The 25,253-nt window shown below is 41.9% G+C and overlaps 2 protein-coding genes and 1 non-coding gene across 3 annotated transcripts; 2 read left to right on the top strand and 1 right to left on the bottom strand.

Annotated features, from left to right (window-relative positions):
• The first annotated feature begins 5,602 nt into the window (after positions 1–5,602).
• On the top strand, positions 5,603–7,627 carry LOC131245228 (uncharacterized). Its single transcript, XM_058244539.1, has 3 exons — positions 5,603–5,751; positions 5,837–5,889; positions 7,045–7,627. The coding sequence occupies exons 1-3, from the start codon at positions 5,688–5,690 to the stop codon at positions 7,159–7,161; spliced, it is 234 nt and encodes a 77-aa protein (XP_058100522.1). The 5' UTR covers positions 5,603–5,687; the 3' UTR covers positions 7,162–7,627.
• Positions 7,628–8,849: 1,222 nt separating this feature from the next.
• On the top strand, positions 8,850–8,922 carry TRNAF-GAA (transfer RNA phenylalanine (anticodon GAA)). The gene has a single exon. It is a non-coding gene; the product is annotated as a tRNA-Phe (tRNA).
• A 2,157-nt stretch (positions 8,923–11,079) lies between these two features.
• LOC131246896 (putative receptor-like protein kinase At3g47110) lies at positions 11,080–18,626 on the bottom strand. Its single transcript, XM_058247363.1, has 5 exons — positions 18,584–18,626; positions 18,320–18,396; positions 18,127–18,199; positions 12,597–15,215; positions 11,080–11,720 (listed from the first exon to the last, which is right to left on the bottom strand). Exons 1-5 carry the CDS (start codon positions 18,624–18,626, stop codon positions 11,281–11,283), a joined length of 3,252 nt encoding a protein of 1,083 aa, XP_058103346.1. The 3' UTR covers positions 11,080–11,280.
• Positions 18,627–25,253: the final 6,627 nt, after the last annotated feature.

Below are 25,253 nucleotides of genomic sequence, written 5' to 3'. Positions count from 1 at the left end.
GGACTGCCCGAATTCTCTGTTCCAGCAGCTATCATCATTACCAACATTTTGTCTCCTATGGGCCGTTTAGTTTAAACTCTGTTGCTAATCTATGATTTAATAATACAAATGTTGTAGTTCAAAAGTCTAATGCCACTTCTTCTAGTGCTCCTACTAATGATTCACCGTAATCCGCATTGCTTTCACACTCAATTCATTCATGGATTCTTCCCATGTTTGCTTCTGCCTTTGATTTTTCTAGTAATGGTTGTCGCGTTTGAAGATCGAATGGCCAGTGTAAAAGAAGAGGAATAATTGGCATTTCTCTATCTTCAAGTGATTACAAATTGGAAGGGATGAAGTGATTCTCAGTGTGAGCTGACTCAAACCATTTATGTGACCCTTCCATTGGGGGTGCTCCAGAAATATACCAGGTTAAATATTTCAACTGTTTGATTATGCAGTGTTTACGATGACTGATCATTTTCAAAGCCAAAAAATATAAAATTTAAATATTAAAATGATCTAATTTAAAGATTTTATTTGTTATCTATCCACCGTTGAAGTTGAGCTGGCTCTTCCTATAAAGGGTTTAGATAACATGAGGATGATCCGGGCTTAAAGGCTATAGTCCAAATATTGTATCACATTGAAACATGTTAGGATGTATTCAACCAAACATTTATTCTGAAATGGCTTATATTTGGAGTGGAAGCAGCTCTTAACATAAGCATTTGTACCCACGGTGTGTACTTATGTTCGAATTTGATCGTGTTAGATCTAGCAATGCAGATAATGCTATATGACAGTGATATCTCAATAATATACAAATTGAAATTCTCTTCGGCTACTTTAACAGTTAAATGTGTTCAGGATTCAAAAAATAATTATTAACCAAAAAGAAAAAAATTTAAGTGGCCATTGTTATGGGACGCATGTCGCATATTTTGCTCACATGACAAAGTCACTTACATTAGCGGACTCATGACCAATAATGGGTAAGAAACGGTTATGGGTAATGATAGATTTGGCCGATGGACCATAGTATCATGCAGATGAATCCCTTACGGCAAAAACTGCTCAAAAAGCAATGAAGTAACATAACAATAATATCAAGTTAGCCATTTTTTATGGTGTGCATAACACATTCAAATGGAAGAAAGAATAAAGATTATCTACACGTGACGACTTATGAAGAACTTTCACTAACGTAGTGGGCCGAAGACATGCGCATGACCAATGGCTAACCCATGATGAAGAATTGATGCACATGGAGTTGAGTGATAGGCTATTACTATCTATAGGTCTGAATATTTATTTATAAATCAACAAACATGAGGAATGGCTATGAAGATCTCTTTCCAATAATTGACTATAATTTTTATAAATATGAGGAAGATTGAAGAGTTCCGAACCCTTGCCAGCCCAACCTGGCCTCACATTGCAACACTTTTTCTTATTAAGATTGAAGAGTTTAGTTTCTAACTTAGCTCTTAGTGTAATTCAATCCGTCTACAATGCTATGCTAAACCGACTTCAACTTGGGACAGTGTAATTCAATTCATCCATCTATATCATAGTCACTGGATTGGTGATGATTTTCTCTTACTTTTGCAAACATTTATAAATGCATATTCTTCTTTACTTTGTTTTCTCTCATGCCGTGTTGATTGATTAAATTTTTGTTATTACGATAAGAAAAAGTAATTTTAGCTGAAATGTTAAAAAAACAAAAAAAAACTTGTTATACGAACATTCCTCTTACTAGTATTGATTATAGGTGGCTAAATAGACAACTAAACTACAATGTTTTCAATCTCTTGGTCTATCTCGACTCTTAAGGCTGAAGGCATTTAGTTCGAATCCAACCATATCAGAATATGGCATGCTTGGCATCACATATAAATACCAACAACTAAATTTTGAGCCAAACAACATGTTAGTGAAATCACTGAAAAAATGAGTACATGACAAGTGCCCATCCAGCATGCTCTATTGAAACCCTCGACAAAAAAATTTTAGTAAAATACTGAAATGGGTTTTAGTTGGAAGGGTTGAAGTGGTTCTCAACATAAGCTCTAACCCTGGAGCTGCAAGTTAATGAAACCCTTTAAACTACGGTTAAGGTTTTCAGTGGGTGGGTACAGAAGAAAAGATTGACACGGCACAACTAAGAGCTGCAAACGTAAGGCTATCTAAAACCACACGTGTGAATGCTTCCACGTGTGAGACATGGGTACATGACCCCAGCTACTCAGCAGGCTGTACAGATGCTAAGGCCCAAAATCAGGATAGTCCACTCATAAAGTGGGCCAGAACGTAAGAGACTAATGGGCTTAAAAAATTATAGCCAAGTAAATTCTGAGGTGAAAAGAAGCATTTTCTTAGCTGTCTTGTTTTGTAGCCTGTGGCCGACCTGATGAGTGGAAAGAACCTGAATTTCTGGCCAGGAAATCTACCTAATGGGGCCCACTTATTAGCAGCTTGGATATCGCCATGTGTGCCAGATGGCATATGTTGTAGTCTACCTAGAAAGGCTGCCTTAGGCTTGTGGGGTTTTGCCAAACCTTCACTTTAATATATTACTTTTTGCTCAAAAGAAGATAGAAAATGGGGTTAAAAAATTAAAAATAAATCAAAAGTACACAATCTAAAACAGATGGAAAGAAAACCCACAAGTAGGGAGTGTTAGCGGGTACCTGGACCCGCACGTATCTGATGGACCCAACTCAATTTAACCAGGTCCGGGTCCAATTTCTCAAGTCCGTTTAGAAATTGGGTTCGATTCGGTCTGCCATTTTGGACCCGGTTAAAACGGTGGTTTATTCTAGTTTGGTTAAGGTCCACCATCTTCAAAGTGGATAAAATTGGGTGACGTTGGTTAGTGTGGGTGATGTAATCCTTTCATTTAGGTGGGCTTAGTCATGTAAATGACCCCTTGTCTGGCCCTCAGTTGAAACCAAGGCACCCAACTGACGCCGGGAAGGATGTAAGTTCGAGCACCATCTTCCGATAATTGTTCCAAATTATGGAACTTCTCTGGACAAACAAACCTCGAATCCACGAGGAAAAGAAAATAGAAATAATTTCTAGAAAATCCGTAATTTAATTGATGAATGAAATAAACTAATTCACAACCCTTTAAAGGGATACTAAGCCATGAGAGAAGTTTCAGAATCAAACTACAACTAGAGGTGGGCATCGGACCGAGTCTGATCGGATTGGGGCTAACCCGATTCGGTTCGAAATCTAGCTGAACTGACCCGAATCTGATTTGATCCGGGACCGGGTCTGGAACATAGGACTCGAACCGACCTGACACATAGTTGGCCTAACCCGAACCGAGTCCGACTTGGTCAGGGAAACCGAGTCGGATCGGGTTGGGTGCGATTCGGATCATTAAAAACGGTGAAAATCATTATCTCATTGCTATTTTTGGTGTGGTCCATTTGAGCTTTAGATACGATTTTTTTTTTTCCAAATGATCTAAAATGATCATGAAAAATGGATAAATGGTATGGATATAATAAATACATCATTGTGGGGCCCATCTAAGGTTGATATCATTTGAGCCGTTCGTATAACTCGGAGCTTGAGGCGCTGCAGCTGCGAATGTGTTATGCACGACAGCTGCCTGTAACGTGTTGAGCACGAAATGATGACTTTGATGTTACCAAGTTATGTAGGTTTGATCATGGGATATGTGTTATATCCAAACCGTCCATCCATTTGGCGAGCTCGTTTTAAGGCTTGAGACAAAAAATAAGATACATCTGACTATCAAGTGGACCACATCGGTAAAAGCAGTGGGAGCACACTGAAAATCATTCTCTGTTGCTATTTGTGGTGTGGTCCAAATGATCTCTGGATATGATCCATTTTTTTGGATAATGCTCTAACATGATCTCTAAATATATATCAATGGTGTAGATATAATAAATACATCACTGTAGGGCCATATAACTTTGATCTCCTTTGAACCATTCATATAACTCGCAGCTCGAGGAGCGTCATTGCACTGAAGACGAGTCGTCTTGGCACGACACGTATGTACAGCTAGCCGGAGGCGGACTGCGTCCTACCCCCGCCCGTCTCTAGCCCCGAATGGGCAGTTTTGTGGGCAGGCCCACCGTGACTTATCTGTACATCCAAGCCGTCTATCTCTTTTCTCATATTATTTTAAGGAATGACCACAAAAATTAGGCAGATCCAATGCTCAAATGGGCCACACCATATATGACTTTGCATTTAATGCAACTTGTATTTAATACTTTGTGCACTTAATGCAACCAAGCTTATTATTTGGTGTGGTCCACTTGAGTATTGGATTTGCCTCAATTTTGTGATTATGCCTTGAAATGATCTTAGAATAAGGATGGACAGCTTGGATGTATAGATACATCATGGTGGGCCCGCCCACAGAACCGTCCGTTCGGGGCTAGAGACGGGCAGGGGTAGGATGCAATCCGCGTGCCAGTTAGCTGCACAGATATGTGAGATAAACCAGCAAATATTTTCTTATTGTACACGGTAAACACTGTTGGGGCCCACCTTGAATGCATGTGGTTTATCCACGCCGTCCATTCGTTTTTGCAAATCATTTTAGTGGTTGAACCCAAAATCGATGCATATTCAAAGCTCAAGCAGACCATACCATAGGGAAAAGTAGAAGTATCGATAAGAGCTACTTCGGATCGGGTAGAATCGGATCGGTCTGGATCCATTCGGGTCGGGTTTTCGGGTCGGATCATGGTCAATCCGAACTCGACCCGAAAAGATTTCGGATCTGGATGGAGCTACCCGATCCACACCGATCCTGACCGTCGGTTCAATTCTGATCGGGTCGGATTCACCGGATCGGGTCTGTTTTGCCCAGCTCTAATTACAACTAAAACTCCTAGAAATCGCAACTTAATATAAAGAGTAAACTTACCATTTATAGACGGTTGTGATGTCTAATAGTGCGTATGGTTTTAGGCCAAAAATAATAAGTGTCCTACTTGGCCAAACCATGACATTCTTCTCATTATTCTAAGCACTTTTCATGTTGGGCGCAACTCCTAAAAGCCAACGGATAAAGAGTTATACTCAAACTAAAAATTACTATAAATAGTAAAAATGAAATTAAAACGGGATTTTGATGGACGACGTGGAGGTATTTCGCAAATTCAGCGTGGGTAATCTGATAGGTGACTAAAGTAGCTCGTCCTACCCCAAAATCATATATTGGACGTAGAATAACTCACTTCGGATTGCGAGATATGCCCAATTTAAAGTCTATTGGTCTGGATTACTTTGGTCATCAACCAGGCCTTTTCCATGAAACTGCCCGCAACTCGCTCTACATCACCACCTCCATTGGATTCCGGTCCATGAAAAGAGACCCAGGACCGACGTTGACAGCCATCACCAAAAGCCGAGCTAAAATAGCTGAGTTTGAGCCATGCAAGGGATTGACGTTTTTGTCCCCATTCACATACTTTTGGTGGGAAAAGGGGAGCCGCGTTTTGATGAAACTTAAGTTAGTGCAGTTGACTTTGGTATGGTGGGTTATTGGATCTCAACATTCTACCAAATAATCGAGTGTGGTGGGCCATCACAAAAGCTGTCATGGCCCATACTCTCTCCATCCTTGAATAAGGATAAAACACCCCTTCAACACCTCAAAACACTACCAAACCATTCTAACAACTACAATATCAGCCACCATGCCTCGTTTCACTGTCTTTCTCTTCCTTCTACTGCTACTATTACTCTTTCACTCGTCCTCAGGTATGGCCCACCTTCTACGCCTGTAAGGCTCATTTCTGTCCGTTCATTTGCTTGACAGGCAAAATAAGCTTCTCTTCTCTTGCAGGTGAAATTGGAACCGTTGATAATGGCAAGAAGTTCGTCCACCCATCTCGTAAGGTAATTTACGTGTGTGCACACGTGTTTATGAGTGAATGTGCATGCAGATGCTTGTATAGGGTCATGACAGGCAAAAACTCAAGCATGCACCGATGCAGTAGCATTAAACAATGAAGAATGCTCACATAGAGTGTCAAATTCGATCAGGACCTTGGAGAGTCCATCAGCCGATCCGGACCGACTATTGGGTCCAGCATACATTTTATGATCTGACATAAAAACATCTGGCAATCGGATGATTAAATCTTTCCATAAAATGATGTTCTATTTTATTATCCATTGGTTTCCAAATCATAAATGGGATGGTTAGGATGACCTGATGAACTTCATGCTTTAAGAACCATAAATAATTCATGATGGGACCCAAGAAATAATATATCAAACCGGTGAATGGACCTATTTTTATACAAATGATCCTGACTATCCATTTTTTACTGTTGAATCGGATGGTTAGAATGATCTGATTGGTGTCGATATTTTCATTGTAGCCTCTGAAATGCATGTTGCATCTAATGGACAGCTTGGATCAGTCAATGGACTTTCCAAGTTTGTCCATTTTAACTTGACTCTGACTCCATATGATGATTCTCCGCATGCAGTTCTCCATGAATGCGGGCGTGTTTGGGCGTAGAGCATTGTGACAACCATCCCCGACATTTTGAATAATCTCACTATATTCTCGCGGAAAATTGATCATTTGCAATAATTCCCGAGATTTTCAAAATCTCAAAAGTTTTTTTTTTTTTTTTTTTTTTAATTTTCTCGTGATTTTATTGTGAAATTATTATTTTTTTAAACACAAGCATTTAGAAGTTGAAATAATTCATTTTATAACCATGTATTTATATTTTTAAAATTTATTGATTATCTACAATAAATACTTTTAATTTCTTATTTTCAGCGAGATTTTCCGATAAATATGGCAGGAAAAAACGAAAATATGAAAATCTAGACTGTTGTATAGAGATATTCATATGACATTATTCAGATGTTATCACACACAAACACACAACATCACACGTATGTCGGTTATTATCCATTGCATTTTGGTCACACACGCCTGTGCACGTGCGACTGTTTACACGCGTGTAATTGGGATGTTCCTGGATCAGTTTCTAACACTCGCCATACATGTGTTTTGATGGTTTACATCAGATGAATTTGAGGAAGCTCATGGAGGCCAGCTTACACGATTATGACTACGGTGGACCCAACCCGAGGCATTATCCAAAGAAAGGGAAGCCACCGGGGCCTGGCAGCAGGAACCGTTGATTCGTCCTCTCTAGAATGTGGGCCCCACCTTCACAGATACCATGTGGGGCCTGGTTCCACCGTTGGATGACACACACATATCAGAGATCTGGGCCATACACTTGTTCAGATAGAACATCTGATGGGTGTACTCCGCTAATTTTGGGCATGTTCCCACTGTGAAAAACTTAATGAATGGTCCAGATCGATTTAACAAATGGGCCATCTGACGGTGGGAACTGGGCCCAGCATGGTTACTTTGATCTGGGCCGTACATTTATTAATACATGGATCTTGATCATTTTTGAAGCGTTCATGAGTTGTTTAGAGGATAGAACGGGTGTGATCTGTGTATCTATTCCTTAGTTAAGCTAAACAGCTACTTTCCAACTCGAATATTATACAACAATGGAGTAGAAGGGTGCAACGTTTGTAAATTTATACTCTTTTAAAAGAATTTTATCCTTAAAAAGAAAATCTTCCATTCTGTTGGTGTGTAAAATTCATCAGAGGACTGATCTCGGTTGTACGCTACAACCCTTTTCTGTGTGTTCTCCTTGAAAATTTTATGTATTTCCATATGCAAATTGCTTGTGAAAAAGGGCTGTAGGTTAGTTTAACCAACAACCGGATGTAGGTGAAGATGTGATTAAGGATGCATACGAAAATACAATAGTAAAACATACTCATTTTTAGATGAGATTTTAATTTAAAGGGACTCCATGCAATTTGCTTGAGAATCCAGACCATTGTCCATTGCGTCCTATGATGGATGGACCATACTCCATGCTACCAGTCTTTGGGCTGTTGCCTTAATTTCTCTGCAAAACCGCCTTGTTTTTAGGCTATAAACTGAAAGGTTGAGATCGTCTTATAAAGGAGAGTTTTTGGGCATGATCCGTCCCGTCCACTTTGGATCGCATCAGGCCAATGGTCTGGACTACAGAAACATGGGCCTCATTTCTCAGTGAAGATGCTAAGGCAAAAGGTCTGGCAGAATTAGGGACGCAGCTTGGGTTGGATCAACCCAAACTCTATCAGGTTGGGCTTGGTCTGAAAAACCCCAACTTTATGTAAGTTGGGCGGAGGCCTCAAGCAACTTGACCCAAGTTAAGTAATATATGTATATGAGTTATAACTAATATATATGATACAAGCTTCAACTAATGGCTTATATGAAAAAAAAGGTTTGGAACCGTCCAATGTTACTGACTCTATGCTATATAAGGTTCGTGAATGGAACTGCCTACATTGGTAGAATAGGGTTTATGATATGAATTAACATGTGACCCACATGCTGAGTGGTCTGTTTTGTTTTGAATGCTCTCTCTATTCAATGGAGAGAGTTCTTGACAATTTCTTTATTCTTATTTATTTATTAGTGGTGGTTATTAACTTAATTTTCCTGGTGGTATTTGGTACTTACTGCCATTACTTATATATATATAAAATGGTAAGATGTTTAATTTTAATTTTTGTAACTCCTTTTAATATATTAACCTGACCAACCTGATCTAATCCGACACAACTCGAATTGCGTTAGGGTTAGATAGTCCGTACCTTGTGTTGGGCTTGGGTCGGGTAGCTTGAATTGGGTATAGGGTTGGGCCGGGCTTAGATACCACACATGTTCCAATTATTAGTATTTATGCCTGGGAGTGTTAGATAAAAAGCAATATATTTACTGTGAGCTGAATAATTTTCATCTTGCGGGGATAGCTCAGTTGGGAGAGCGTCAGACTGAAGATCTGAAGGTCGCGTGTTCGATCCACGCTCACCGCATAACCGTTAATTTTTGGTTTTTGGAATTTTTTGTAGTGATGGTGTGGTGTGGCCCAATTTTCGTATGACTGATTGCATTGATCCAGATTTAACAGCATGTGCTATTTATGGTGTGGTCCACCTACGAACGTAACACGTCGCCAGCAAGCAATCCCTAATCCCAATTGGGTTCTCAGCTTGCGAAAACTCTGCATTATGAAAGCACATCAGGAGGTTTTTGAATTTAATTAAAGGGCATTTAGGAAGTTAAAGAAGGTGTGTCCGATGTCATAACACTCCATCGTTGTGACTCATCTCTCACGTTTATGGGATGGAACATATCAAGTACTCGATGCTTTTATCTTCCTCTGTTTGGGTGCTCTATTTAAGGTTGGGTCAGAAATTTAGATAGTTTGATTGGTGGCGAACTATTATAGAAAGTCTCCCTGAAAGAAACTTCAAATCGTAAGTGGGTAGAGAATAGGAGAGAGAAACATACACACATATGGAAAATGGTACAGCTACAAGCTCTACAGAGTAAGAGGAGAGAATACTACTTTTAAATTTAAACTGATCTCCTAATATGAGCAGATATAACAAATATATAGAATTGATATCACGAAATCATTACATTGTGATATATACAACCTTTGTTATGCAAGCTCCCTAATCTATAGTTATTTGCACATGTTCCGTGCGAAGCGCAAGAAAGTAGGAGTGGGCTACCAGAGGATTGAAATCACAAAAATGAGATGGGTTGAAGGGTCAAGAACGTCTTCAAAATCATATATTTAGGCACTCTGACTAATTGGAGGGGTAAAATAGGTCCAAAGCTGCTTGTGTTCTATACAGTAGAAATCTCTATTTCTCTTTTCCATGTTTGTTACACATACAAGCCCTATTAGTTTCATTTAATGCTCCGATTGAGTAGGGGGGCCGATTCGTTGGCTGGTTAGGGTTATCCATGGGCCGTGCTTGTTTGGCTGGAACTATTTAAAATTTAAATTTTGCTTGGCCCATTTACGGTGGAATAGTTAGCATTTTTCTCCACCATTGTTTTAGAAACTCTAAAAAAAAAAAAAAGACCACTGCTTCAGCTATGCAAATTTGAGATTGGTATTGGAACCTTAGAAAGCTGGGCTTAAGTAATACGGATTTTATTAGCTTCCGTACCCAAACATAGCCTTACTATGATGCACTCGTCTGGATGCATTTGGCCTAATTTCCCAATCCTATCAAGTGAATTTCCAAGGCTGGTCTCGAGTTGATCCCAACCCATCTAACAATTCAAAGATATGGCTTCTTTTCTACCTTTTGAGTTTTGATAGCAGAGTTCCTCACATTTTGGCCCTGTTTGGACATACCCTCAAAAGGGGCATTTAACACCTGAAAACAATGTTCTAAGCCAAACCCCAGTTTGTTTGGTCCTTCGGATGCACCCCCACAAAATGTCATCTGATCCCCAGCTCAATACAACCGGGTTTGATTATCACATAAGTTACCAGCAAATGAGCAGTTTCATTGAGCAAAAAAAGGCCACTAATCCAATGGCAACAACTGGCTTACAAAAGCAATTTTCCACGTACGTGAATTCCCCATGTTGGCCAACCAGATCCAATCATAACCTCCGCACACCAACAAAATCAAATACAAAATCCAACTGATATAAAATAAGCAAAAATAAATAAATTTAAGAAACCGCTGGTAGACTGATTTACTGGAATTCCTCCAATCATCTGAAAACCATAAGAACAAGATGCTGAGGATAAAATAAAAAAAAAAAGGAAGATAAGATATGGGAATGAGAACATACAGCCATTTCATGAAGGTCGGACATACTAGATGATATATACCAGGTGCAAAAATCGGTCGGACCCCCTTCTTGAGGTGGACACAATGTCAAAATCAATCAACGGAATGGTATTACTCAGTGCACTGATGTGACCCACTTGATGAGCGGACTTGACTTATTGTCATACCAGGTGATCATCATGGCATGTGGCCCTCCCTTCCATTAATAGCCACTTCCATTTTTCTACTCATTTCTTTCATGCCATAATTGATTTTTGGTAGGAAAATCATTTATTACAAAAACAATATCTCACCATAAAATACTTTCCCAAGAATCTTCAGGAGATAAGATTACAAAACAGAAAAACTAATCGTGCAAGCCAAAGATATAAGCACACTACATATCACTTTATTGATACAAGAAGGGTTACCAAACCGACTAAACCCTTCACTACACAAACACTAAAAAACCAAAACAAAAAAATAGCAGACTAAACACAACCTCGTCTGAAGGGCAACAAGGAACTAAACAACCACCGTTTGCATACAAATGTAGGAATCTTCCGTTGCATGACTACCCCCAACTTATTAATAATAACTAAGATAAGATGAAGCTTGGCCCAATGGTACCCCATTTTCCAAATCTTGGTGAATCCCATCCCCAAGATATAAATCTTTGATTGCATGAATTTCTGCGACTATATCTCTCATTTCCATCCGTTCGTTTGGAGATTCTACTGAACATGCGATGCCAATTTTGGCCACGGAAGGCAAGCACTCTCGCGTTTTAGTTCTTGAAATGCGGCGTTGTTCTCCATTGTTTGGAGCTTGTACTTCTTCCAAGAGCAGCCGTGGGTCTACAATCTCCATCACTCGATCAGGTAAAGCTATCTTAACAAATTGATGGAGGCTTAGGCCGTCTTTAAACATGTCATCGGTTGGTCTCTTTCCTGTGAACATCTCTAAAAGAAGGATACCATAACTGTAGACATCTCCAGATGCAGACGCCTTTCCGCCCATTCCATACTCTGTTATTTACACATCTCGAATTTTCGAGATACCGAGGTTTCATTCCAACAATCAAATAAAAATAGGGATTAGTTTTTTTTACCTAAATAAAAAAGACAATCATTATTACAATAATGGGAAATAATTATCTTGTTAATTTTAAACTTTTGAAGCAATAAGTTATCAAGGTGTAATGAACAAATTAGTCCTACAAAAATAAGGCTATGAAAAAGAAAAGCTTTGCAACTCGATGAAAAAGAATTAGTACTAATTGCTCATCGATCAACCTTGCATGTTGCATTTTTATTTTTATTTTTGAAATTTATCTTAATTAAAATTAATTACTAAAAAGATTCTTCCATCCTCCAATCCTTCGCTCTTATTGAGAGTTTGTTTCAGGTTACCACTGCAGTTGGTTTAGTTGTGGGGAATGGAGGTACAACTTTTACAAAATGATTTATTTTGAGAGTTTTAAGGTGTGTTTGGTAGCCACTAAAAAATTAATTCATCTCAATTAATTAATTGTAACTATGCATTTGAGATCAATTTTTTTTATAAGTTTTAAAAAAGATCCTGATAATCAACAATTTATATAAGCTCCACTAAATAACCAATATTCACCAAAATGAAACGAACTCATTTTTCAGTGACTACCAAACTGGGTAGTTTTGTTGCTGCTGCTGCTATTATTTATGTGATATGATTTGGTGCTCACAAACAAATAGTGGTTTTTTTTCTTCTTCTTTATAATACTCGAACCTTTCTGAAAAGAGAGAGAGAGAGAGAAAAAAAAGCAATAAAAAGAAGAACATGGCTAATTCGAAATATATATCTTCAAATTTTTGCAAAACATTTAAAAAAGACAAAAGAAGAAAGAAGACGTTTGAAATTGTTACCTGGAGGAACATAGCCAAAAGATCCCTTGATGCCAGTTGAGCTGGTTTGATCTTGAGAGGTATTACTGGCAGTATTAGAAAGGAACCTTGCTAATCCGAAATCACTCACATGGGCGCACATGTCATCATCCAGTAGAACATTGCTTGGTTTTAGATCGCGATGAACGATTGGTGTGCCGCAATGATGATGAAGATACTCCAATGCATAAGCGACATCAACAGCTATATCTAGTCTTTGAATAAGGTTCAAGCTCCTCAACTCTTGCTGCCCATGTACATTTGGATGCAACCACATCTCTAAACTCCCATTAGACATGTACTCAAACACTAGAGCTTTGAAATCATTGCCTTGAAAATCAATGCTTGAGCAAGCAGTTATGGTTTTCACTAGATTCCGATGCCGGATATTTCTCAAAGCTTCACATTCGGCCATGAAACTCAGAGAAGCTCCATGTTTTTGAAGATTGACAACTTTCACTGCAACAAGTGTTTCATTGTGATCTAGAATTCCTTTGTATACAGAACCATAACTTCCCATACCAATCAAATTGTCCGAAGAAAACCCACCAGTCGCTTTAAAGAGATCCGCATAAGAAACATTTAAAAATTGGCCCTCCAAAAAAGACGCTGACAAAGGCTTCTTGTTGACCTTTCTTCTTGCCCAAATAGCAAGGAGAAATGATAAAAGAACAGAACATAAAACTGCACCGACCACAGAGAATATAACTGTAACAGAAATCGACCTTCCATGTTTCTTAGGATCTTTCTTCGGGGGGCATGCTGGCAACCGTAATTGTGAGATTCCTCCACAAAGGTGCTTGTTTCCGAGGACTGAAAATGCACTTAAATTTTTGAAAATCCCTTGACTTGGGACTTGGCCATCGAGATCATTGAAAGACAGATTCAAAAACTGCAAGAATGGAAATTTCTCCAGAACTTGTGGAATATTTCCAGACAAGTTATTATGAGAAAGATCTATCAGCAGAACACTTTTTAAGTTGTTCAAAGATGGAGGAATGGTTCCTTGAAACAGGTTATCGTGCAAATCAAGTATTTCCAGACTCGGACAATTGGCTAGCGTGCTGGGAATTTCACCTGTCATTTTGTTGGAAGAAATATTCAACTTTTGAAGCTGTTTCAAGTCACCAACTTCCGACGGTAAAGATCCGACCAAAGAATTCTCATATACACTAATATCAATCAGCGTAGGAATACTTAAAACTTCTTTCGGTATGATACCGCTCAGCTTGTTTCCATTAAGGCCTATTCCTAAAAGACTACGACAGTTTCCAAGACTTGAAGGGATACTTCCATGCAAACGATTTTCAAGTAAAGAGAGTATAACCAATCTAGTGATGTTGCCAATGGAAGATGGGATTTGTCCAGAAAGTCTGTTTCTGTACAAATACAATCCTTCCAAATTTTGAAGCTTCCCAATGCCAATAGGAATGGTACCCGTAACAAGGCTCTCACCTATAACTAGTCTATACAAGTTATGGAGATTGCTAATCTCTGTCGGAATGCTTCCAGATATTGGGCTTCCTCCTAACGCTAGTTTGGTTAGGTGGGTAGAGAGATTGACGATGGTAGCAGGCATTGTTCCTCTCAGCCGATTGGAATACAGGTCTAATACTTCCAAACGGGTACAATTGATCAAGGAGGTGAGGAGACTCAAGTCATCGTCTCCTTCTCCGCCTCCAAGCTGATTAAAACCTAAATTTAGGATATGGAGTTCCCGTAGTCTTCCGAAATTCACAGGCACAGGTCCTCGAAATTTATTAGAATCTAAATCAACTATAAAAAGTCTTGACGCATTGGGTAATGAAACTGGTATCGGTCCCGTAAATTGATTTCTTCCAAAGAGAATGTATTTGAGATTAGGAAGGGTGAGACCTAGACTGGCTGGAAGGTTTCCATGAAGTCTGTTACCAACGACAGAAATATAAACGATGGATGAGAGGTTGTAAAGAGATGGTGGGATCAGACCAGACAATTTATTTACAGGGATTTGAAGGAATTGTAACTTCACTAGCCGTCCTAGCTCATCTGGGATACTTCCTTCCAAACTGTTGTAATCTAGATAGAGACCGACAAGAGACGTGATGTTTCCGAAGGGTGGTGGGATGTTGCCGATGAGATTGTTATAACCAAGCTTCAACAACTGGAGCTTTGATAAAGAGTGAAGCTGGACGGGAATTCTCCCTGCGAGCTTGTTTTTATGTAAACTAATGGATCTGATTTCTGAGCAGTGGGACAGGTTTTCAGGGATACCCCCTTGCAACCCATTATCGCTCAGGTCAAGAACCCGAAGCCGGAAGAGCCAGCCGATTTCAGGTGGGATTTCGCCATGGAAGCTGTTGCTCGAGAGGTTGATGCTCCTGAGGAATGTGAGGTTAGCTACGCCAGGTGATATGAACCCCACCAGACTGCGGGAAGCAAGATTCAAAGCGGTGACCCTTTGAGGATGTCGGCGACCGCATGTGATTCCTTCCCAGTTGCAGAAATGGAGGGAAACGTTCCATGAGCTGAAGACCCGAGAAGGATCGTCGGATATCCGATCCTTGAATGCGATTAAGGCGAGTCGATCCGTCTCGTTTCCAAAGGCGGGGGACCCCATTCCTACGCAGTTCAGGCATAGAAGAAGAAAAACAAAGAGTAATGACCAAAATGACCCTGGACGTAAATGTCCAACCTCCATTCTTCTTCTCAATCGGAGGGCTACAGATAAAGAAAACTGCCACCAGCGTCTGTTGGGGGATGCATTCTACCCTTCGTGTATTTATTATAGGAGTTGGTTTTGCATCCGTCGCGACTCACAAACCTGCAGCATGCGTCGCCACAGACAGTGATCCATTTGCTGAGATGGTCCGTTGATTTGAACCGTCCGTGTTATAGATGGTAAGATAGGTGTCGCTCGTCTTTCTGTGGGCCCACTCGAAATGTTTGTTTAACCATTTTTTATTTAACAAAGTTATAAGGCCGTCCTCTCACCTTTGTGGAAAGAAATAAAAATACTAACCTTTGATTTGTTTTTTGAATGGAATCCCTTTGAAAATCTATTTTCATTGTTCTAAATTTATCTATAGATAGTGTGGTTGCAGTCAGAAAGAGAGACCTTGGCCTGGACATACCCAATAATTCACACATACTGCAGTGGACTTTAATTTTCTTATTTTATTTTATTTTATTTGCAATGGACGATAAAATTTAAAATAAAAATGATGCCTTATCAGACTCTCTCAGCAGACTATCCCTACTGTGCAGACGCGCTTTATCTGATCTACTGAATGGCCACAAGTGTAAATTGAATGTAGGCCGTTGTTTAATTTCTGTAAAATGTTAATTTTTCTTAAATATGTTTAGCTCACATGATCATCACATCCATATGAGGTAGATCTTTTGAAAAAGCAAAAAGCAGATCTTTAGATAAGGTATCTATTCAATAGGGATCGTCTGATGGGCCTGTCCAATCATGCACATGTGTTCTCTTCACCATGGTGAGGCTAGTGACAGAAGCGGTTATATGCTGGCGCTGAGAAATTGTAAACGTCGAATATATTAACTAAGTTACACGGTGGTGTTTGTAATTTGGAGCTGCTGTCTTTTTTGCAAGCTGCTGCTCAACAAGCAGGGGCGGGTCAACATTTTCGGGGCCTTAGGAAAGTCATGAAAATCAGGCTTTTCAGTTTAAGAAATAAATAATAATAATAATAATAAAATTAAAATTAAATCATAAATTTGCTTTTTGCCTTTTTAGATGTAAAATTACTAATTAAACTTATGTATGCAAGTTTACCCAATAAATTAATTTCAATAGATAAAATTGCTAAACCGTTCATAAGGTGAATCCTATATGAATGAAAGGAAAACATAAACATCAGCTTATCCAAAATTTCTGTCCCCTGCGGAAAAGTTTTTAATGGTGAGCATTCAATATCCACTTTTTGTGTGTGTGTGTGTGTGTTTTGTGGTCCACTTGAGTTTTGTAATATTCTAAAATGGGAAGGAGAAACGGATCAATGGAATAGATATAACACATATAATAATGTAGACCCCACAAATTTCAGGGCTGCAGGAATCCCTAAAGTGGTCTGCACGCAATCCGCGCCTATTGCGAGAATAATGAATTTAGAATTGTATTGTACTCTAGCAGTGTTATAGTTAATAAATAGGCACTCCTAGATTGTTAATATAGCATATTTTGACTCCATCCAAACTGTCTAAATTAGGTGATCCATTCTAGATAGGCTAAATTACAAAACATCGATTGATTTAACTATTATGGGGAAATTTGTGCAAGGACAATTGGGGTTGGCCTGAGCTACACGCCTCGGATGATGAGGCTTCAGAAGGAGAATGCAACATCAGGGCCCAACTCTCAAGTCACGACTCGAAACTGCCATTCTAATTCGCGAACATGGAATCTCATCCTCATCCGAAGGGGGATGGTTGCGCCGAGCCCTGACCTCCATTCTTGGTATCAAACAACGAACTCCAACCTCAGTAACTTATCGATGGACTTCGACCCTTGGAACTCGGTATGATCTGAGGCCAAGTCAGGACATGCATATTGCATGCATAGAGGTCGAGGTAGAGCTCAGGCGTGGGCGTATTATGTGTCGAGGCTGAGGACGAGCCTGTGGTGGAACTCCACACGCCGAGTCTGGAGATCAGCCTGAACGCAACTGTGACTGACGATCTCGCCCAAAGATACGCACTATTAAGACACGATATGGCGCGCGGTCCAAAGATTGTGGAGGATATCTCCCCGATTGCAATATCCGCTTGATTGAGTAAATCATGCCGAGATTGACGGACGCGATCCGCCCGACCCACAGGTATAAATACCAAGGGACTCCATTGATACAGGTATACAAGATCTCTCACCCTCTCTCTACATATGACTTAGACCCAGATTCCCTAGCCTGATTTAGGCATTAAAGGGTCCCCGGCTTAGCCAGGGTTTCCTTTGTTTACCCTTTTGTGCTGGATCAGGGTTCATCGAAGGTCCGCTACATTGACTGGAGGGTGATCCGGATTTTGACCTCGACATTTTCTTGGCGCCATCTGTGGGAATCTGAAACGAAAAACTAGAAGGTTTTACTGGAAATGATGAAAGGAAAGAAAAAGCCGATAGTGGTGAAACCCGAACCTAGCAGGCAACACCAATCCTCTTCGTTACTACACACCAAGTCGGCTCCAATAGGACCTTCTCAACGGACTCGGAACCGAGGAGGAAAATACAAGGCATTGCAAAACGAAGTCCAGATACTAAAAGACGAAATCAGCCGAATGAAGGCGCAATAAAATTAACAGCCGCCATTAAACCTGGTGAAAGCCACCCCGATGCCTGAAGTACGACCGCAGTCAGTCAGCTCCCAGGCCAGAGGATCCTAAGCATAGTCTGCACGCGCTCCCGACCCTGCGCACAACATAGTGCCCCAAGAGCAATTCGCCCGAATCCCAGAACTCGCTATTGGACGTGGAACAGTCTTATGTGTCTGTCGCTTCGGCTCTGGCACCTACAGACCTCCGTCATCGGCTAGAAAGGAGCAGATGCGGCAGAACATCCGAGGTGATGGGTGCCTCCCAAGAGACAATAGCTGAGAATCAAATCCTTTGGAAGCATAGCTTAAAGAACTCCGAGACCAGTTTAAGGCGTTTCAGAAGGACCAGCGATCTGTGTCTGTCTCAACAATAATTCAGACAATGATGGAAGAGACCGAGCCTCCTTTCACCTTAGCAATCATAGACAAGGTAATGCCGTCGAGGTTCATGATGCCCCCTGTCATCCACTTCTCTGGATTCGGAGACCCCTTAGAACATGTTGAATCATACTAATCGTGGATGCAGATCAAGTCGGCCACGGATGCCATGATTTGCCAAGCCTTCTCGATAACTCTCTCCGGGTCTGCTCGGAGTTGGTGTCGACAACTTAAACCAAAATTGATTAGCTTCTTCGCGGAGCTCAGCAAATTGTTCCTTACCTAGTTCATCTTTGGTAAGAAGAGTTAGAAGCCGATTACTCATCTATTCACCCTTAAACAAGGGAACAAAGAACCACTGAGGAATTACATTGCCCGCTTCAACGAGCAAGCGTTGTTAGTGGAAGATTACGGCAACAAAATGGCGCTCTCAGTCATGTTCAGCAGCCTCAAAGAAGGAAAGTTCACCTTCTTAATTAGGAAAAATCCACCGACTACCTTGGCCGAGCTCATCAGCAGGGCTCAGAAGTATACCATTGCCAAGGAATTCTCCAACACCCACAGGAACATCCAAGCTGCTGAAATGTCATCTAGTGGAGGCGATTTGAATAGGGCTCGCAAAGCCCACCCTCAGAGTTTAGACCTCGAACATTATGTCCATTTAACCGAAAGGCCAAGGAAAGAGCTCCGTCTCAGCCCCTGCAGCTTGACTTTCATAGAAGATGATGCGCGCGGAATCCAGCATCCGCACGACGATGCTCTTGTGGTGGCTATGACCATAGCTAACCGCAAGGTCTTCCGCATCCTGGTTGACATGGGAAGTTCAGTCAACGTCATTTACTTTGAGGCATTCGAGAGAATGAGTATCAATAGGTCACAACTCTGACCTGTGAAAATCCCCTACACGGCTTTGTCGGAGATAAGGTGATCTCTGAGGGAGCCATTACTCATCCGGTGACAGCCGGTGAAGGACAGCACCAAGCCACACTTCTTGCGGACTTTCTTGTCATCAATGTGCCGTGAGTGTACAACGTCATTCTGGGCCGACCTTCCCTTAATCCAATGAGAGCGGTCGTGTCCACATGCCATTTGATTTTGAAGTTCCCCGCTGAAGGAGGGATCAGATACCTCCGAGGGGATCAGCGTGAAGCCTAGATATGCTATGCGATAACTGTAAGAAAAGGGTTGGTAAAGTCAGCCCTCACCATCAACACTCTCGATCCTACGGAAGAACCCCTCGAGGACTTGAAGACCATCCCACTTAAGGAAGCTGACCCGAGCAAAATTGTTCAACTTGGATCTTCGCTGAATTCTGAGCAGAGGTTTCAAATACTAACTTTCTTACAACAGCATAAGGACGTCTTCGCGTGGTTGCACAGGGATATGCCTGGCATTTCTCCCAATGTCATGGTCCATAGCTGATGAAGTTTCCAATCTCCTCAGCGTCGGCTTCATCGAAGAAATACATTATCCAGATTGGATCGCCAACGTGGTCCTGGTAAAGAAAGCAAACGGGAAGTGGCGGGTCTGTGTCGACTACTCGGATCTAAACAAAGCTTGTCCTAAAGATAGTTTTCTCATACCTCGAATCGATCGACTGGTCGACAGCACGGCTAGTTAGGAACGCCTCTCCTTCCTGGATGCCTATTTCAGGTATAATCATATCCCGATGCATCCCCCAGACAGGCAGAAGATTACCTTCGTCACCAACAAAGGGCTCTATTATTACCGGGTCATGCCTTTTGGCCAAAAGAATGCTGGGGTAACATACCAAAGATTATGTCCGATGGTACGACAAATGTCAGAGGTTTGTAACAATACCGAGGCAACCCATGGAAGAAATGGCCCTTATGAGTGGGCCGTGACCGTTCACTCAGTGGAGGATCGACATCATTGGACCTCTGCCCATAGGGAAAGGACAAGTGAAGTTTGCTATTGTTGCGGTCGATTACTTCACCAAATGGGCCGAGGCCGAACCCGTGGCTAAGATAACTGAACAGAAAGTGGTCAACTTTATTTAGAAGAATATCATTTGTCGATTTGGAATTCCGTGCACTATCGTTTCTGAAAACGACAAATAGTTCGACTGTCAGCCCCGAACTCGGAAATCGGGCTACAGAATTCACGATCGCCAAATCCGGCGCCGACAGCCTCCGTAGAACTCCATTCTCGGATCCCGGCACCCATTCACTAGGTTCCGATCCTGAGATACTACAAGGAGGATTTATAATCATCAGTCTGATTCATAATGAGCATAACCAAAAGCATAACCCACGAACAATAACCACAAGAACACCACCACAAAATCCACTATGATCAAAAACTTTTGAGTACAATGCGTCTGAAAGGGAAAATACAATGTAACGAAAGAAATAAAACTCCAGAAGCTCGGCTGCACACTCCAACTACGGCGAGACTATGGCTGCGATTGCGTCCTGGCGTCACCTGCATGCATCAATCGTGCATAAGCTTATAGAAAGCTTAGAGGGTGGTGTAAGTATGTGCGTAATATAAGCGTGCTCAAAATGCAAGGTCAGAGTAATGCGGAATCATGGTGATGAGCACATGAATGCAATCAGCCGTACCAAGGCTATGCGGTGCAAGATATGAATGCTATCGGCCATAACACGGCCATGCGATGCGAGATGCAACTCAAGCATGCCAATCCTCATCATGTATCAGTACAGTTCTCATTCTGGATAATCACCGGGGTTCAATACACTCCAAATGGCACTGTCGCTCTCCTAGCCGCACAGTCCAAGTGAGCGTAAGAAACCTCATTATCCGCCTGGCCAATAATCTGCTAATACCTATCCGGCACGTCGATAGCGGATCCATTCGCGAGCTGGTCAAACTCAGCCTAGTATTGCCCCTACCCTCTGGTGAGTAAGGCCACACTCCTTTTTAACCGACCACGACACTGGGAGATGCGGCCTCCTGGTATTCGGCCCTCATGCGCTCATATATCAACTCGGTCTCGACGTTGCAGTCATCCTCTGGTACCATCGGGTTTAGGGATTTTCACTCAGGGACATCTATGGCGCCCGTATGCTAGAACCAAATATTTTCGGTATCCAATCTTGTCATCCACGATGTGTCTGTGGAGGCTATGGCCCTGATGTCGATAGGGCATACAGTGATCATGATCACACAAATGTAAGTGCATGAATCACCCTACCAAGCATGCAACAATCCTGCGCGTACCGTGCGCTCATGTGGGGCGACTCCGCTTATCCGGGAGTCCATAAACGATCTGCCCGGAAGCATATGCTATGATCAATTACCTCTCATATCAGGCATATATATGATGCGTATGATCATGAATCATGGATCTATGCTTTACATGTTATGTGCTGATGAGATCTGATCAAAATGAAGATGGGCCTAGACGGCCTACTTTCCACAGGTATGGGCCTGTAAGTGGGCCTTAGGGAGAGTTATAATGCGGACATTTAACCAACATTATCAATGTGGACGTCAAACCAGCATTGCTCCTAAGGCGTGACCGCTATGAATGTCAATACATATGTTATGGTGGAGTCACACTACAAGGGACATTATGTTCATCATATTGGGCCTCGACCCATGGGCCTCTAATACATCAAATGGCCTCATACATGGGTCTCCCATATACATATCAAGGTGGGCTTCAATGACGGGCCACAAATGCATCAACATGAGCCTATTCACATGGGCCTTGCATACATCACAGTGGGCCTCATAATATGGGCCCTATACAAATCAAGGTGGGCCTCAACAATGGGCCTTAAATTATCTCCAAAATGGTTGGACAGTTGGATGAAACACATGCATCATGATGGAGCCCACTCTAATGGAGGGTATGGTTACATACATAAGTGGGTCCCATGTGGGGTCTACCATAATGTTTATTTTCCATCCAACCCATTGATAAGGTCATTCAGACCGGGGCCTACAGTAGTGTTTACTTTCCAAGCAACCTAGGGCCCAACATAATGTTTATTTTCCAACCAACTGCTCATAAGGTCATGTGGACCAGGGTAGGGCCCACTATAATATTTATTTATCACCCAATCTATTCATAAGGTCACGTGGGCCTGGATAGGGCCCACTGTTATATTTATTTTCCGTCCAAAATGGGCCTACTGGAATGTTTATTTGTTTACCATCCAAGCTGTTCACGGTCCGTGCGGACTAGGGCCTGTGGTAATGTTTATTGCAATCCAAACTGACCATATGGTCAAAGTCAGGGGCCCACCGCGATGTGGTCCTCAGATCCAGCCCACTCATTGGGTGCGTCCCACTTGGCTGAAAGTCCAGACCAAGTTTCAGCTTCATCCAAATTTCAGGTAGGCCCCACCAAGTGTTTTTATATGTTTAGGCATATCTTCACATGATTTTAAATGATGTGGCCCACCGGAGTTCCGTATACAGCTGACTTTTGGGGTGGACGGCTGGTCCGTGGGGACCCATCAAATGCACGGTTTTGATTGCCGAAACGCATCAAAGTGGGGCCCACAGCGGGGCCGTAATGGGCAGCCCGCCCGCTCGTCCATCAGGCGCAGGCGCTGCCTGTGTCTGTAGCAGCAGCAGCGTCAGCGCCTGCTGCTTGTTTTTTTTTTTTGAAAAATTCGTTTTCCCGTGGTTTTACAGGTGGGGCCCGCATCAGCAAGATCCACTCCATCCATTGACCCCTATGGCTCAATACAAATTTATTGACACCAATATTGAATGGTTTTCTGATGTACAGCAACACCGGGGTGTATTTCAATGGTAGGAAACTTGTTCGCTATACTATGGCCCACCATAAGTTCAGATTGAGATCATTTTTCGGCTCAATGCCTAAAATGATCTGTGAAAGGGGATGGACGGCTTGGATTGCATAAAAACATCAAGGTGGGGCCTGCATGAGTGGCCAAAAAAAATATATTATTTTATTATTATATCTTCTTACCTTTTTCTTTTTTTTCTAAAGCTAGCTGTGAACTAGCACTTCCCTCTTTTACCACTCCACGTCCAGCGTCCAGGCACGCTGGACGGTCCACATACAATACAAGCATTGTGGTGGGTCCCACTTGGACGTGGCCCACCTATATGTATATATTTTATATTATATATATATATATATATATATATATATTATGAAATATGATACATAGAAAAGGGATGTATTGGGTCCATCCAAACAGTGGATGGTGTGGATCATCACCTACAATATGACGGGCCACGCCGTCTGATGTAGATGAACGGGTAGATATAACACATATTGGTGGGATCCACACCATCACAAGAAAGAGAGAGAGAGAGAGAGAGAGAGAGAGAGAAAGAAATATATGGTGAGATAGAGGAACCCCGCCACTATGCGCCCTCTTGATTAAATCACATACATCCAATTGGGTCCCACCAACAAGTGGCCCTAAAATTTAAAATAATGGTAAATCACCCACCTTATCTTCTTTCTTCTTGGTCCCTTAGACTCCAATGCTCCTTAGCTTCAACTTTGATGGAGGTTGATGGGGTTTAGATGGTTAATATGGAAGATGAGAAGGTGGACCACACTTGGGAGGAAGAGGAAAGCTTGGACGTTTTGGGGTTCTTAGTTGCTTGGAGAGATTTTTTTTTGGAGAAATGAGGGAGAGAGAGAAGATATAGATGGGTGATGGGTTGGGTTAAAAATTTTGTAAAAGTGGTATGGTTATGGTTGAAATTTGGAAAAAGAGGAATAGTGAGGTGGAAAGAGGGTAGACTTTTAAAAAAGGAGGGAATGGGTTATTGTACTTGAGGTAAGGCTTACATTAATGGTTGATTGATGGGACTAATTGTAGAGATTCCCTCGAAATCCGCAACATGCAGTGTTTCTTTCGGAATAAACGCAGATTGACATCTTCTTGCCAGGGTATCGGTTCGGTGCGTGAGTCGCGGCGTTGGAATCATGGCGACGACACGGTCGCCAAGACATAGGTTTCAGATCGAGCCGACGTCGGTGTGCAGGACCTGGCTTAAGATCGCGCGTAAACGTCGGTTATGGTGCGAAGGTTGCCGAAATTTGACTGGAAGGACCGCGGAAGCTAACGGAGCGGTACGGACTAAGATACGGGTCTTACATCGACAATGACAAGTTCAGGGGCATGTGCAGGGGGCTTGGCATCTCGAACGCTTATTCCTCGCCTCGGCATCCGCAGTCCAATGGGCAGGTGGAAGCTATAAATAAGGTCATCAAGCACCACCTAAAACGAAGTTAGAAAAAGGGCAGGGCAATTAGGTCGAGGAGTTCCCATTTGTCCTATGGGCATATCGGACCACGACCCAGTCATCTACTGAGGAGAGCCCCTTTTTGCTATCCTATGGCTAGGAGGCGATCGTCTGAGTTGAGATCGGCCTCCCGACAGCTCAAGTCAGAAACTATCAGGAAGATCAGAATGCAGAGAACATCACAGCAAACCTCGACTTGCTCAAAGAAGCCAGAGATATCGCTCGACTCCGAGTCGCTGCCACACATCACCAAGTGGCACGATTCTATAACTCAAGGGTTAAGACAAGGTGGTTCCAGCCACAGGACTTGGTCTTTCATCTTATCTTTCAAAATACAGCAGAATCGGGGGCTAGGACACTTGGGCCCAATTGGGAAGGGCCCTATCGTGTGATTAGATCAACCCAACCAGGCTCCTATCACTTGGAAGACCTCAAGGGACATCCACTCTCCCATCCCTGGAACGTCGAGCACTTGAAGATATACTATTAGTGAGAATCTACCGGCTATTGAAGGCCCTTAATGAATGTACTGCCTAGAGCTACTAGCCTTTTGAGGCCTCTAATAAAAGTTTCTCCTTTCTTACATGTGCAATATATGAACGAAAGAAGTTATCTCTCATAAGCAGAGGTTAACTTAACGGATTGATCCCTTCAAAAAGGGGTCAGGACGTTAAACCCACAAAAATCTACATGGGGATCCCCTCACATGTAGGAAAAAAAC

Source organism: Magnolia sinica, chromosome 5, assembly GCF_029962835.1.
Source record: "Magnolia sinica isolate HGM2019 chromosome 5, MsV1, whole genome shotgun sequence".
NCBI classification, from domain to species: domain Eukaryota; kingdom Viridiplantae; phylum Streptophyta; class Magnoliopsida; order Magnoliales; family Magnoliaceae; genus Magnolia; species Magnolia sinica.
This window is presented reverse-complemented; position numbering and strand designations above follow the sequence as displayed.

Excerpts from the sequence above, each read along its gene's own strand:
- LOC131245228 (XM_058244539.1), top strand. The coding sequence starts at position 5,688 with ATGCCTCGTTTCACTGTCTTTCTCTTCCTTCTACTGCTACTATTACTC. Across the intron at positions 5,752-5,836 it reads ACTCTTTCACTCGTCCTCAG|GTGAAATTGGAACCGTTGAT; the intron begins GTATGGCCCACC and ends CTTCTCTTGCAG. Across the intron at positions 5,890-7,044 it reads TCGTCCACCCATCTCGTAAG|ATGAATTTGAGGAAGCTCAT; the intron begins GTAATTTACGTG and ends GGTTTACATCAG.
- LOC131246896 (XM_058247363.1), bottom strand. The coding sequence starts at position 18,626 with ATGAGTAATCGGCTTCTAACTCTTCTTACCAAAGATGAACTAG. Across the intron at positions 18,200-18,319 it reads CTAAGGTGAAAGGAGGCTCG|CTATTGTCTCTTGGGAGGCA; the intron begins GTCTCTTCCATC and ends TTTGATTCTCAG. Across the intron at positions 15,216-18,126 it reads CTTTCTAGCCGATGACGGAG|GAATGGGGTCCCCCGCCTTT; the intron begins GTCTGTAGGTGC and ends TGAACTGCGTAG.